General features: G+C 41.0%; 2 protein-coding genes across 6 annotated transcripts in view; both read left to right on the top strand.

Moving 5' to 3' along the window:
• The window catches only part of TMTC4 (transmembrane O-mannosyltransferase targeting cadherins 4), a 54139-nt gene extending 44375 nt beyond the window's left edge, over positions 1 to 9764 (top strand). For all 4 annotated transcript variants that reach the window (XM_040055944.2, XM_040055943.2, XM_040055942.2 and 1 more), the window contains 2 exons: positions 5579 to 5648; positions 6167 to 9764. In XM_040055944.2, the coding sequence (XP_039911878.1) occupies positions 5579 to 5648; positions 6167 to 6318 (222 nt within the window). In that variant the 3' untranslated portion in view covers positions 6319 to 9764. The remainder of the gene's footprint in view (positions 1 to 5578; positions 5649 to 6166) is intronic.
• Positions 9765 to 13768: 4004 nt separating this feature from the next.
• Positions 13769 to 15892, top strand: part of GGACT (gamma-glutamylamine cyclotransferase) — a 28477-nt gene continuing 26353 nt past the window's right edge. Inside the window, exon 1 of one of the 2 annotated variants that reach the window (XM_040054655.1) lies at positions 13769 to 13866. The gene's annotated coding sequence lies outside the window, so the exon portion shown is untranslated. Of the gene's footprint in view, positions 13867 to 15360; positions 15503 to 15892 lie in introns of those variants that run through there. The other variant, XM_040054656.2, reaches the window with a different exon arrangement.

The raw sequence follows: 15892 nt of genomic DNA, 5'->3' as shown, positions 1-15892 counted from the left end.
TGCAAATAGTAAATGTTATGAAACTGATGAGAATGACTTGTTTTCCAAAGGGAGTTGTATAAAATGACAGAGAATAAATCATACGCATTTAATATAGTTAGTTGTTTAAACTGACTCTATAATCAGTGATTTATGTATGTGATAGGGAATTAATCCCTATCACATACATAAATTAATAATCAAGTTCTTGGTGTTCCTTAGAAAAACATAATTTCCTGAACCTTTCTTAGGTTTTTTTAGGATTTTAAGGGGGTTGATATCTTTTTGACTGTGATAATCTTAACAGCACTGCAGGAACATCCTCATTTATATACAAAGTAAGATGATTCTATGATATGAAACTTGACAAGAGAAAATGGCCTAAGTTGCACCAGGAAAGGTTTAGATTAGATATTAGGATTTTTTTCTTTTATTTTCTTTTCTTTTCTTCCACAAAAGGGGTTGTAAAACATTGGACCAGGTTGTCCAGGGAAGTGGTGGGGTCACTATCCCTGAAAGTGTTTAAAAAATGCATGGATATGGCATTTGAAGATAAGGTTTAATGGTGAACATGCTGGTGGTATAGCATTTAAAGTAGAACCTCATGATCTTAAAGGTCTTTTCCAACTTTAATAAGTCCATGATTCTCAAAATAAGTATATTTGTCCAGTAATTACTGTGACTACTTATATTTTTACAGTGTTGTTCCATCTGTATTGACCTGTCCACATGTGAGGCCAGGGCCTGGGACAACCCAGCACTGGCTTTTGTTTGCATCAGTGATGCTGTTAGACACCCTGTTACTGTTTTTCTAGACTGACTGGGTTTTTTTCCTGGACAGTCTAATTCTTTTCTCTTTCCACCTGAGACTGTTATATATTTTAGGTTAGTCTAACAAAATTCCAGAAGGATACAAATTAACATCCAGAATGCATAAGGTATGAGATTATGGAGGAGGTAATTGCTAGAATTATTTTGGTGAGTCAGGCCTGTGAAAGAATAGAGGATTTTATAGTCATTCATCAGGAAGAATATGTAGCGTGACAAAATCAAGAGCATATATAATGAAATAAAGTTGAAAAAATAAGTTGAAAACAAGCTAGGAAACTTTTCCAGGTGTAGGAGAGACAAGTCTGTCTTAGTGGATTTAAAAAATAAAAAAGAGGATAGTGGTTTTGATTGCCAGCCCTGAAAGGTTATTATGCTGCAGGAGAACGTGTTGGAGACAAAGTAGAAGTAAGAGTAGGGGAAAGTGCAGCTTTTATTTTATATTTGCTTTCTGAAGAAAGCAAAAGGAATAGTGGAACCCAGGAAAAAAAGCAGAGTGCCAGGGAGTGTTTTAATAGTACAACATGGAGTAGTAGGTTTGTGCAGAGTTTAACTAGTTACTTAAAACTGGTGGGTTATAACAGGGAGAGCAAATTAACAGAATTGGAAAGTGGGCTAACTTAAAAAGGTTAGGATCTCAGCAGCTGTATTTGGAATTGCCTTGAAAGAGATACAGATTCGTTTGTAATGGGAGAATGCTTACTGACAAAAAAAAAAAAAACAGGCATGAAAAATTCAGATTTCTTGTCCACCCCCTCACCATGTAAAAACAGAGAAGCTGATAGCTCTTCAAGGATTTTTATTGGATAGAATTGGAGGGGAGGAATGGGGGATGGAAACTGTCAAGGTGATGGAGGTAATTTTCAGAGTGCTGCCTGGCTGTGTCTGATGTGTTGTATAACCTCAGGCATTTAACTTATTACGTTACTCATTATGTGTCTGTGTAAAAGTTGCTACTAGGTTGGCTCTGTTGCTGCAAATGAAAATATGTTCTGGGATTCTTCGTTATCTCTTATTTTAAAAGACATTGAGTCAGAAAGGTTTTATTATGTTGTGAGGGATTTCCTTCCAATAAGCACACAACATTTTCCTTCAGTTTCAAGTGCGCTTTGATCTTCAGCAGAAGATAGGTTTCCTATATCAACAAAAAAATAAAAAAATAGCCCTTTATTTTTTGTTTGTGTCTAGTGATGAATGATTTATTGTTCCAGAGAGAAAAGCACATAAAGGATGAGCTGTTTCTGTGATTTTGTTTGGGTTTTTTAATTAACATCTGTTATACCAAGTTAGAGTCTCCTTTAAACGCTAGTTTTATCTCAGTTGATGAAGAACCAAGCTATCTTTAGTTCTTTGAAAAAGATGTGTGCTGTATTTTTGTTGCATATACATCTATGCTTTTTCTGTTAAAAGTGCAATAAATTGCAACCATTCTGCATTTTTTTATTTGAAATAAAGCCAGCCTACAATTTTGTGGCCTTGGCAGCAGATGGAATGCAGTCTGCTTACCCCAAGCCTTTGCTATATGCAAGCTGCAAGTTTCTTGGCAAGACTTAAAGATTTGGCAAGATGCAGCAATTTGAAATATTACCGATGTACTGGAATGTATATTTACTCCATATATCCACAATAATATGAATATGATGCACCTTATTAACCAACCACTCCGCTTCTACTAGCTGCTGAGCAAAGTAGGGGTGATAAAAAATATTCTCAGCATGGAGTTGAAGATTTATGGTAATGACAGCCAGCTTTTGAATATCTATTCCATTAAATTATCTGGAAGCACATTGCACGTGTTGTCCCATTGTGCTTCAGCAGTGAAAGGATAAAAATCTGTACATTAGGTGCTTGTCCTCTGTGTAGGTGGCAACTTTTAGACATAAGGCTGAATTAAATGGTTAGCAATGGTCTTTCATTCTGATTGCTGTTAACCTGCCCAGTGAGGAAAAAAAGAGATTTACTAGGTCAAAATACTAAAACTTGGAGTGGGAAAAAACACAACTTTGTGAGACTTAAAATTACTACATGCTTTCAAGTGCCAATCCACTGTTGGTTTTTAGGATTGGAGAGCTGTGTGAAAATAGGAGGTTATCTTGCACCACTTGCCAAATTTTTGAGTCTCAGTATCATGGAAATCATGGAATAATTTTGCCTGGAAATGACATCTAGAGGTCATCTAGTCCAACTCCTAATCCAAACCTGGGCCAGTTCCAGGTGAATCCCGAATATCTCTGTGGATAGAGATTCTATAACCTCTCTGGGACAGCATCTTTCAATGCTTGACCCACTTTATGATGAAAAAAAATTGATGTTTCCTTTAATTGGAATTTCTTGTATGCCAGCTTGCATCCATTGTGTCTCATCACATCTCACAGATATGTGAGAAGAGTCTGTTTCCATCTTCTCTGTATTATCTCATTAGGTAGTAGTAGGCAGCGCCTTCATCTTCTCTCCTGAAGGCTGAAAAGGTCCAGTTTTCTCAGCTGTTCCTTGTGCTCCAGCCCTGTACCATCTTGGTGGCTCTCTGCAAGACTCACTGGAGTATGTCTGTGTCTTTCTTGTAATGGAGATCCCCAGCCTGGGCACATACTTCAGGTGTGGTCTCAGAAGTCCTTATTAAAATCACATGGTCACCAGAGGTCTATTCCAGCCTCAACCATTCTGTGATTCCTGCTAGTCTGTTTCTCTGCCCAGGTCCCTCAAAATAGTTGTTCTCCCCTCCAGTGTATTTCTCATTCCCTCCTCTTAGGTGCTATCTGTAAAGTTTTGAAATTGCATTCAGTCTCATCATCCAACATATGAATGAAGTCACTAAATAGTATGGGTTTCAAAGAGACCAGTGCATTCAGGAACTTTTAATAGTCTGGGAATGAGAATGCTGAGGCAACAGCTCGTGTCATAGGAAAGCAATGCTAAAACTTGTACTATGGAGTCATATACTCTAAATTTGAAGATGTCTGGTTCCCTTGTTAAAGCCTATCAGGAGAAGTATTCCTTCTCCTGAAACAAAATCAGAATCACAGAATGGTTAGGGTTGGAAGGGACCTCTGGAGATTGTCTCATCCAATTCCCTACTAGAGCAAGTTCACCTAGAGCAGGTTGCACAGAATCATGTTCAAACACGTTCTGAATATCTCTGGGAAAGAACACTCCACAACCTCTCTGGTCAATCTGTTCCAGTGCTCTGTCACCTGCACAGTAAAGAAGTTCTTCCTCATGGAAGCTCCTCAGGTGGAACTTCCTATGCATCAGTTTTTGCTCCTTGCCTCTTGTGCTGTTGCATGGCATGAATGGAAAGAGCCTGGATCCATCCTTTTATTACCCTCCCTTCAGATACTTACACATCAATGAGGTCCCCTCTCAGTCATCTCCTCTTGAGGCTGAGCAGGCCCAGCTCCTTCTGTCTTACCTCATAAAAGATGCTCCAGCCCTCTCATCATCTTCACATCCCTCCACTGGACTAGTTTTGAGAGTCCTAAGGTTTGTCATTTCCTTGACGGGTGGAGATGAAGGCACTTTCTGCATGAGTTTCTCCTGGCTTGAGAATGGCAGCCTCAGCTGTGCTCAGCAATGCTTTTAGTTTGGGTTCAAATTTGGACATGTGGGGAGGCTCTTAAGTCACTCAGAGCTGAGTGACTCAATCTTGACATCAGAAATTTCTTTTCCCCTGGAGGGACCCTCACAGAGAGTTATTTCACGCTTGACATGAGAAGATGGTGGAACCAAAACTCTGGCTGACAGGTTTTCTTTTTCAGTAGAGCCTGGGTTATATTTTAAGCAGTGAAAGCTTAGCACAAAGGAAAGTACTTTTCTCCATGTTACTGTTCTCACATACCTCAGACAGCAAGTATGTGCATTCAGATGGAAGCCTACCACATTGAGGTAATTTTATCTTCAGGTCATTTGCATCAGAACTGAATGAACAACTTTCCCTAAAGCACAGCATAGAAATTTATGTAAAATTTGCTCTCAAGTATCTAAACTTGCATGTCAGCATGTAAATATGCTCCATTTGGATTGCAGGGGTGTGACTTTTTAAACTTCCACAGGAAATATGCTCTGGAGGAAAAGTATCAATATTAGCAGCTAGTTTGGCAAAACAGAATAGTTTTAATTAGAGAATAAATTTAGTGGTAAATTATTCTCTGAATATCAGGTGAGGGAGCTGAGTAGTACTCAGATATCAAGAGTCTCAAGAGCACACATTGCAAACAGTAATACAGAGAAGATAACTGGTGAGGAAAATGTGAATGATGTTGCATGGCATGGTATGATTTGGCATGATTTTTTAAGTAAAAGCTACTCAGCTACCCGTCACGTGGAACTGAAACATCTGTTTGAAAGGGATTTTCTGGAATGCCCCTATTTTTAATGCTAAAACTTGTAAAAATGTCTATAAGCAGTTTGCTTAGATACCAAATTACATTTCCTCAATTTGGTTGCATATGTAGGGAAAATTTTAGCAGGTAATGTTTCAAAATACTGTAACTATAAAAAAACGGTACTTTAGGTAAAAAGCAAACTTCACTAGAGCTTAATAAATTTCTGCTAAAATAACAGCAGCCTGTGAAAAAAATTATATTTATTTGTTGCATTTTTACTGTTTTCAGGGGGCTGTAGCTACCTGAGCTGCAGGATCAGGCAGGCTCAGGATATTTATGTGGTGGTATCATATAGATATGGCATATGTAATTACAGTGGTGGGTAAATTTGGCATAGTTTTATATCTATGAGAATGGACTTTCCTGATGACTTATTTTAAATTATTCAGGAATCTGAAGCTTTGTTCCTCAAGGCAATTAAAGCCAATCCAAATGCTGCCAGTTATCACGGTAATTTGGGTAAGATCCTTTCTAACTCTTATCAGCTCTATTGTTTATTTGCTTCATATTCATTGTGTTTAAAAAGAAAAAGCAATCTTTTGAGCCTTCTTTCTGCTGGGCAGATTTCTGATTTACTTTCTAGAAGAACTGCCAGCCAGAAGAACAGGGCACTAAAGCCAGAAAAGCTGTCACACGATATGACAGATCAAGAGGGCTGCACAATCCAGCCCAGAGGTAGCTGCACTTTAGTGTCTGCAAATTGGTTCATTTATGCTATGCTTGTAACCCGCAATGAGCTCACCAGATAAGAGCTGCCATTTATGGCTCCATTGTAATTCATTCCTTCATCATTCCCATGCCAGTTCTGCTCCCAGGCTTTGCTCCTGCATTTGGCAACAGAACAAGCAGCTACTGTGCCACCAGCCAGTGACAGACCCTCACTGGAAACAAATACTTCAGTGTTGTTCTCCAAGTGATTGGCAAGATTGTACATTATTCAACAATATTGCTAATGAAACTCCCCATTGATGTTCCAGCTGTGCTATATCATCGCTGGGGAAACCTGGACTTAGCGAAGAAGCACTATGAAGTCTCTCTGAAGCTTGATCCCATGGCACCAGGAACCAAGGAAAACTACAACCTCTTAAGAAGAAAACTGGAGCAGTTGCAAAAGAAAGGCGGTGCCTGATGTTCCTTTTCAGGTTGCCCGTGCATGCTGTTTACAACAACTGTTACATGGGTACTTCTGACCATGTACAGGATTCAGTCATCATTTCTCAAAAACAACACCACCAGCACCAAACACTTGAATGTCCAGTTTTGCCCTCCAACAGATCCTAACATTTCAGCTTGAGGGATCATTTTATTTTTACTTGAACTGCTTTTAAAGTCCATTAGAACGTTTTTATAGGTATATGAAAGCAATGCAGATGGAATTTCACAGCATACACTTGTAATTTGATATCTTCATCTGACTTTTTAATAGCGGGATGAATAGCAGGAGGCAGTTTTATTTCTGAAAGTGATACTTAAAAGTGCAATTTCCTGTTTAAATCCTGATCTTTTCAAGTATGAAAAATATCTGTCCACTTCAGTTTTATTACTGCCTTCCAGTGCCAGTCCTGCAGAGCCAGTATAAGAATGAATTCTCTCCAGCACATCAGTTGACTCATACAATTTGAGTTAAGCCCTTATGCTCATTTTTGTCTCCAGCCTGTAAAATGTCAGAATTGTACAGGAGTAAATAAGGGCAAGGATTTGATCATAAATGTCTGTCAGCCAGTGTACTGCTCAGGTATGCTTGAGTGTAGAAAACACTGTTAGATGAAGGTGGAGATTTTAGCAAGCAGCTAATGAAAAGAAAGTGAGGCAACAGAGGAGTCAGGTAGAGTTTTTGTTCTTGCAGGTAGTCTCATCTACCACAGACAGCATGGGCAACAAGTCAGAATTGCTTTAGCTCCTGTGGCAGGTCAGTAGTTTAAATACAGTACAATGTCTGTAGGAGCTAATTGCTGTGTTCTCAGGCAATTCAGTGCTTTCTGGTTAAGGACATTACACCTTTCAGCTCCTATATTGCTGGGGAATAAAGAGAGAATTTTGGTGGCACAGTAACTGTGCAGAAGACCTGACCTTGGCTGTTGATCTGTTACCTGAAAGAACTTGGCTTCACCTTTGTCTCCCATGGCTCGTGTGTTTGCTGAAAGGGCAGATAAATAAGCGTAGCTGTTAATGCATAAACTGAGCACATCGATGTAGGACGATTCAGAGGTGGTGTATGTTGATACCATATTACCTCTCAAAAGGGGCTATGCTTTAATACACATTTGAACTCTGACTGTCCAGAGTTGTTTGTCACGTACTAATATTTACATTCCTGCTTCAGGAAGCAGTCACGTCTGTTTGTTTGCTGGTGGTTGGTTTTTCCAGTTTCTTTGGGTTTTTTTGAGATGTTTGGGGTTTTTTGTTTGTTTGTTTGTTTAAGACTGGAAGTTTGCTATTGGATATGAAAGCTGGGGAACTTTACCTGTCTTTTCATATTCCTTTATTCTTGCCATCCATGTCCCCTGGAGGAAATTGATCAGCACAGTTATTTGCAGCTTTCCTAATTCATCCATCATTTATTATGAGATACTTTAGCATTCTCCACACACAACTCATCTATGTGTGGAACCACTTAAAGTGTCTGGGAAATTCCTGCCACAGGACAGGATGCCATGTGACCTTCTCATCTGACCACCATAGAACCATTTTACATCTATACCATGTTTTGAACCTCCCAGAGGCTACTTTTACATTATGAATTTGCTTGGAAGTGACAGTTGTTTCGAGAACTAGGTGTGTCTGGAGCACACTGCAATACTGCAGAACTACCAAAGCATCCTCTGACAAAGCCAGCTGGGGTACTGCAAGTCCTGCAGGTACTTTAGTGTACTATTTTTCCCACACTAACTGCAGATCTAGCCAGCAAGGCTGTAGCAGTGTGGTGCTGTTGACAAATTTAGCTTTGAATGAACTAACGTGGCTACAGAGTGGTTTTAGTCAAGGTGCCAGAGGCATGTAGGTGTGCTCCTCTCCTACAAATATAGCCTGTGTCTCAGCGAGACTAATTAGTTCACTTAGGGTACAAAGCTGTGCCAATTGTTTCCATTTCTTCTGGTTTCTGGACAAAATTTTCAGAAATTTGTTTCTGAATATGATCCAGGCATGCTCTTTGATAAGTATATGGTTAGCAGAACTCTGCACCAGTATAGCTAATCATCTTCCAATGACTAGCATAGCTTCATACCAGCTTTTGTATCTGAAAGGTGCTGAAATAGATACACCCTTCAGTACAAACATCAGGTTCTTAAGGCTTTCCATACGTAGCCTACTGCTCATCAGATAGAGAGAACACATCGCTTCTTCAGTCATGAGGAATTAAAGAGTTGGGATCTTGCTGGATTAACTAATTTATAGCAGAAGATAAATATGTTTATTATAATCAGGTCTTTTCTGTATATTTGGAATATGACATCCTAAGTTTAAATTATTATTCTCATCATAAAATCCACATGTGTAGTTTTCCCTGTTGCTTTCCATATCAGCTTTAAAGACATCCACTAAATCAATATTATGTATGAGGGATGAATTCTTTGTAGGTCTTTATAAACCAAAGTTGTAGAAATTCCTCTGTGGAAGTCCTTGTATTCAAGAGTCCTAAGACAGAAGAGACAGACAAACAAATTTGATGTTTTGTTAGTATTTGAAAATGGTGTTTAGTTTTCAGTACAGGCAACATAATTTCTTCTTGATTAGCTTTCTGGCTACCTGTATATATTTTTGTGAGGGTTTATTTGTTTTTTATAATATTTACTGCTATAGAAATTCAGTGTGATTACTTGTATGATGGTAATATGAAGCATACCCTTATGTCTGAGTTTAATGTTGAGGCAGAATTGTGTTCAAAAGAAGCCACAAAGATGACTGTTTTGTAATAAAAACTTCCTTAAGACTTTTAAGAATACTAAATATTTTTTTACTTTATTTTCAGAAATATTTTGAAAGTGCAAACAGTGCAGTAGCTTTTATTAAAATGGCTATAATGTTAACCTTTTTATTGGTTTTTCATACCTCATAACTGACTCCTGGAGCAGTGCAGAACACTCAACTTCAAAGAGAAAAAGGTGAAGAAAAAGTGGGCCTGTACATAACTGTAGCTACGAATATCGTCTATCTTTCCAGCATGCTGAATTTTTTTCCCATTGCTAATTCCAGAAGATTAAAGTTTCATTATCAGTTGGCCTGTTTGATACTCTAGAGAAATTAAAAAGCCTTTTTTCTTCCTTCTTTTTTTTTTTTTTTTGGGGGGGGGGAAAGATTACTTGTTCAAATACAGTTCTGAGAAGAGAAATACAGAATGATTTCATACACAGAATGGAGTCAGCAAAATAGTCACAATGACTACTATGGATGTTAGTCTTTTTTCACCAAAAACCTTCATAGGAGTTCCCTAATTGTATGTCTCAATTGTGTCTAGATCAATGCCATGTACATGAAGTTTCCTGTTATTTAATTTCATAGTATTTAAGCTTAAGAGATGTGGGTTGTGTGTGTGTTTATGGGCACTAAGAAATAAAAATCTATAATGCTTTTGAATGGTTTGTTAAAAATACTGGGCCTATTCACTGAGAACCTTTTCCTTCATATTTCAGATACCTGTATCTGAGCTATTCATCTTAGTTTCTCTGTACAATCACGGGGCGGGGGGGGAAATCTTTAGGTTGTGAGAAGTCATACTTGAAGGAAATAATCTTCACTAACTTCAAAGGGTAACTAAGGTGATCAGCTCCTATACATGAAGAGAAATCTCACTGCTGCTTTCAGTTGAAGTAATCGGGCCCCATCCATGAAGTAATCTGGTTCCTCTATAAGAGAATTCTCATCTATTATTGGCACCAAGAATGTTAAAAGACTGTCATTGAAGCAAACTGGCAGGTACTTGCCTTGAGAGTCAGAGTAGCTGGATGAGGGAATGGGAGAAAACAAATTAACTTTGATAAATTTACATGACTTATAAAGCATTGAACATCAGATCCCAGTGTATGAAAACAACATTCACATCCAGTTCGATTAACTGCTAGCTTTGTTTATGTTTCTGTAATGAACAGTAATGACTTCTTATTGAATTGAATTTTGGTGTCCTTCACTCCTATTTTAAAAAGCAATTTTAAAGCAACTAAATTTGCAACAGTGAGATGTATATTTTTTTTTTTCTTAAGTTCCAGTTGCTTCTTCAAGCTGAAGCTGTTAGTGTGAAATGTGACACACATGTGTGTATTTCAGTATGGTGAGGGGTTTTTGTTTTGATATTTTTCGATATTTATTTGCTGGTTTCTGCCTGTGTCCCACATTCCACATGGGTATTGGTATATTCACATACCTGTCATTACACATAGATTCTCATGTGCTTCTTGACTTGGCCCTTTTACTGAATAGTGCTCCCTTCCACAGCTTTTGGTGTGTCTCTACTAAATGTGTGTTAATGAGGGCATGTTTAACTAGAAAATACTGTATCTTGCTAGGAGGAAAACTGAGATCACATGGCTGGATTTCTGAGATGTAAAAGCTGAGGGAGCCAAATTTGTGTCATGGAACACCCTAAGCAGCAGATGCCACTAGTAAAGGGCACTTCACACTCTGCTGGGCTCCACAACAAATGTGAAGTGGTTGTACATAGGTGTAATGTTATATAAACACAGCAACCTGAACCCTGTGCTTTAAAGAAGTACTGTGTATCTCTCCAAGGAAAAGGATGTGCACAGCTGCACCGACTGTGGAGCATTGGAGGACCGATTACTTTGTGTTAGAAAGTTGCACCTCTGTGTTGTGGCATGGGTGTTCAGTGTGTGTCAGTGATGATACATGTCCAGTGGTTCAGGGCTTTTTAAAATAAGTATTTTTGTCAGGAAAAATCCCTACAGGTACTGAAACTGGTAGCTTATGATTTCTGAGCGGAACTTTTTTTATGTAGTGTTAATCATTTAGATTGCCAATGGCATGTTCCAATTTATTTTCAGCTGAGCAGGAAGTAAATACATTTGTAATGAAGCCATGAAATAAATCTGCATTTTGCTATCTTTTTTTTTTTTTTTGGCAAAGATTTTAATTGTGACAATGGTGTTTATTTTTGTAGTAAGTTTTTGATTCAGAGTTGTGCTACAAGCTGGGAATAAAACCTAATAGGCCTGGCAGAGAAGGACTGGGACATAAAGGAAGACATTCTTCCTCTTAAGGTAACAGTTCAAAATTTCTGTTCAGCATGCATGTATTGATGTTGAATGTGTGTCCCTAAACAAACAAAAAGCAGCACCTGAGGAAAGCAATGAATTAGTTAAGGAATACTTAACTAATTAATTCAGTCTCTAAAACAATAACATATAAAAAGGAGGAGCTATTACCTCAAATGTTGAGCAACCCTCTCTGCCATAATCAGATTTTTTACCCAGTGTGCAACTAGCCACTGACACACTCAGGAGAGACATTTCAGAGTTTCACAATCCTGGGCTGCTCAGTGGTATTGCACAAATTGCACACACTAATTATCAGAACTTTCTACTATTTATAGAATTTAGCAAACAAAGGAATTAGTATTCATTGGCTACAAGTTGCATAGTTCTCTTATTAATTGGTATTCTTTCATTGGTTGATGATTAACTTGCTTCTCATGCTAATTAGTTCCATGCTCAAGTCTTTCTCTTCTTTGGGGTCGGTGGGTTTCTTGGGTCAGTGGCCCGTAAGCCAGTGGTCACAATCTCCCCGTGTTGGAATTATCGTTTACCCAGTCAGAGCTGATTTCAGCACAATTGCTGAGTTGGGTTTATTAGCTTCTACTTTATCTTGGGAGTTCTGTCAGATGTCTTTGTGGCCTGTAAATTCTGCACTTTGTGTCCACTATCAGTGCTACATCCTTCTTCCCAAGCTTTGTTAACCTTCCCCTAGGTCTGAGATCATTGAAGAATTTCAAGCCTTAAACCCTAACAAGGCAATTTACCAAGTAATTTGTTTTTCTAACACCTGGACATCACTTAGAGCTTGCTTCTTAGCTATTATCTGTTTCACAGATTGAATATCCCTTCTTATTGATAAGGCTTAAAAGCATATAAAGAGCAAAGAACATCCTTTCTTAAGAAAATTTTTACATCTATCTACATATACATCTTTAAGTATGTATTGCAACAGTCCTACCCAGTGTTATAGGTGGAATAGAATTATTGAATGGTAATTGGGTAAGAAAGTGAATAGTCTATAAGAGATACAGCCTGGCTTACACTAAGTAACTAGTCAAGGAGGAGGGACTGACACCAAAATATCACCTGCAGTTCCAGTAACCAGGCTACAGAATGGTACTTGTATGCTCCAGAAAGAACCATAGAATATCCTGAGATAGAAGGGACCCATAGGGATCATCCAAGCCCTACTCCTGGCCTTGCACAGGGCCATCCCCAAGAGTCACACCATGTGCTCAAGAGTGGTGTCCAAAATGCTTCTTTATCAGGCTGATGCTGTGACCACTTCCCAGGGGAGCCTAGGGGAGTTCTAGGGCTCAGCCATCCTTTGGTTGAGAAACCTTTTTTCTGATCTCCAACTTAAACCTTCCCTGACACAATTTCACAGCTTCAGGCCATTCCCATGGGTTCTGTCACTGGTTGCCAAAGAAAAGAGATCAGTGTCTGCCATTCTGCTTCCCCTCATCAGGAAATTGTGGAATGCAATGAAGACTCATTTCGGTCTTCTCCAGGCTGAACAGACTACTCCTCATACAGCTTCTCCTCTAGGCTCCTCACTATCTTCAAAGTCCTCCTTTAGACACTCTAATACTTAAATATCTTCCTTATATTTTGCTGCCCAAAATTGCACACAATATTCAAGGTGAGGCTGCCTCAGTTTAGGATAATCCCACTGGTGCTGCTGTGCCTGATGTCCCCAGGACACGCTTGGCCCTCCTGGCTGCCAGGGCACCGCTGACTCATGTTCAACTTGCCACCGACCTACAGCACCAGTAGAAAGGGTACCTCACCCTTATTCCTCCTATCAATGCATTCACTTTAAAGTGATTTACTGTGTGGAACCTTAACATGCTTCTCTGAAGAGCAGACAGATCCCTACGGAGCCAGCTTAAGGGAGTCTCGTGGGTAACCAGAAGCTGCCTGCAAAGGTGGCAAACAGGCACTCAGCTCCCTCGAACTTTAAAACACCTGCTTCAGCAGGCTCAAGACCAATCGGTGCCTGCAGCCAAAATCCCTTGCTACAGAATAGTCAACAGCATTTAAAAAACAATAAGAGGTTTTTTTTAAAGGTTCTCTAAAGGCCAGATCGGCTGCCAAATGTTGCACTGCTTGACGCGCGTTTATTACGGCCTCCAGGAGGCGAGGCCCCGGCGCGGGTTTCGGGAGCGGCCCTTCCCGGGAGCAGCTCCTGCTCTGGCAGCGGCCGCGGGGTGTCCGGCCCGGCTGGCCGCCCCGTCTGCGCTGCGGCCAAGCACGATCCGTCCCTCTGGCAGCCGGGCCGGCTCTGGCCAGCAACCCAGCTCACCGCCGGCCCCGCGCTGCCCCGTCTGCAGGGGAGGGAGCGCGGGCAGGCGCCGCCCCAGGCCCCGCTCCGCCCCGCCGCCTATTCCCCGGAGAGGCGCCCCGGGACGGGCAGACGGCGGAGGCCGCAGGTCGGAGCGGAGTCGCGGACGCAGCGGCAGCCCTGGCGAGTGAGTGCCCGACGAGCGCCGGGCAGAGCGGGGCGGGGCGGCCGGGCCGAGGCCGGGCCGCTCTCGCCGCACCTGATGCCGCGGGGAAGCGCTGAGGGGAGGCGGAGGTGCCGGCACGGGCTGCGGGAGGGCCGGCGGCGGCCGGGGGCTCTGCCGGCGGTGCGGCCCTGCGGGGAGCGCCCCGCGGCTCGGGCCGCGCTCCGAAAGCCACGTGCGAGCCGGCCCGGCCCGGCCCGGCCCTGCTGGCGGCAGCGGGACCGGCGGGCTGCTCGGGGCTCCCGGCCGGGACACGGGTGCTCGTGGGACAAGGGCACAGCGGCGCCTCAGTCTGCGAGGGGCAGCCCGTCGGAGATACAGCTGAGTGCAGGGAGAGCTGTCCTCGGTGAAGGGGGTAATCACCTTGCGTTCTCCAGGTGCTCAGACGCAGCCTTCAAACAGAAATGTTCATTATGATCCAAATCCTCCTTTTAGTAACATACCTTTGCCCTTGTAATGGGTAAGTGATGGGTATTTGAAGAGCAAATACCTAAAGTAGCAGAACGTGCCCCTGCCCCCGTCGAACCCAAATCATTCCATGACTGTATATCCTTACAAAATAACATTTCAGAGCAATTATCTTTCTGCCTGCATTGCTTGGACCAGAATATTTGAGGGGGGTCTTTTTTTTTTTTTTAATCCACCTTAGCTTTTCATTTTGCTATACTTTCATCTGCCACCTGTTCTGTATCCTTTTCCATTATAGAGTTATATAAAGCTTTTGGGTTTGGGTTAAGGTTCATTTAGTTACATCTGTGTTAATTCCAGACAATTAACTTCCTCATTTTTTGCTTCAGGTATTTTTTAATTTGCTGCTTCTGTAATTTTTGCCATGCTTTGAAAATATCAAGGTACCAGCTTCTATAGAGCTGAACATACAGCGGCTCAAATGTAAATATTTCCGTGACCACGTTGTTTCATGTAGAGCTCTGTGAGGAGTGGACTTGTTTTATATACTCTCTAGCTTGAGCAGGCAGTCAACCTGGAAAAGCAATTTCTTGACAATTAAAGTTGTTCATTGTGTGGCAAAGGCCATTAAGAGATGCTTTAAATTTCACATCTCTGAACAAAACATGGGCAAATTTTCATCATTCTCCCCTCGTCTCGAGAGAAGGCTTAAAAACTTAGATTGTCTCTACAGTATATTTAACTGGCACTCATCTCCTGTCCTCACTCCATCATAGCTGTCAAATTCATAGGAACACTAACATGTCTTGTTACCTAAGTGTAGAACAGCTTTCACCTGCCATGGTTAAATAAATGCTAAACAGAACAGTTGTCTCTTTTACTGTCTGTCTCAGAACCTGAATTTTCAAAGGGGTTACATGTTAAAAAAAAAAAATGGCCTTTCTGTGCATTGTTAATGTTTTTAGATCTGCACCCGACTGCTGACAAATATTAACTACTTGATAAGTGCATCACACTTCATTTTCCTTGGGTTCTTGCAGCCTGTTTACTCCTCACTTTCCAAATTAGCCTGATTTTCTGCCATCAGCTTTGCAAGCAAGTTTCTTTACGCTTGTTCATGAGTTTGTTTTGAGACCACTGGAATACTGAACACAACTTCGCTCCATCACGGAAGAAGCATCTCATGTTGTTGGTACGTGTCATGTCATCTACTTCTTACAGCTTTTCTTTTTGGTGACTTTATACATGTGATTAGTTTTCTGTTGCTCATTTTCGCCTATCATTCAGTGTAGAAATATTGCTTGGAGTCCTTTATTTACTGCAGCGTCTCCTTTTTTATCCTTTAGAAAGGCTTACCATGTCAGTTCATGCTTTCCTTGGCTGATGTTTGACACGGAAATCTAGGTGCCTCCAGAGAGTAGAGGGCAAAAGCAAGGCCTGGTTTGCACCAGGCGTCCTGCTGTCTCTGCCACCCACTGTTCTGCTCTGAGACTATCTTCTCTTGGAAAGTGTCATCTAGCATTGGCTCTAGCCCTGCTCTGAGTGGGAGGCTGGGCTAGGTGACCTTCAAAGGTCCCATCCA

The sequence above is a fragment of the Hirundo rustica genome, chromosome 2 (genome assembly GCF_015227805.2).
Source record: "Hirundo rustica isolate bHirRus1 chromosome 2, bHirRus1.pri.v3, whole genome shotgun sequence".
NCBI classification, from domain to species: Eukaryota; Metazoa; Chordata; class Aves; order Passeriformes; family Hirundinidae; genus Hirundo; species Hirundo rustica.
Note: the sequence above shows the minus strand (reverse complement) of the source record. Positions and strands in the feature narration are given on the sequence as shown.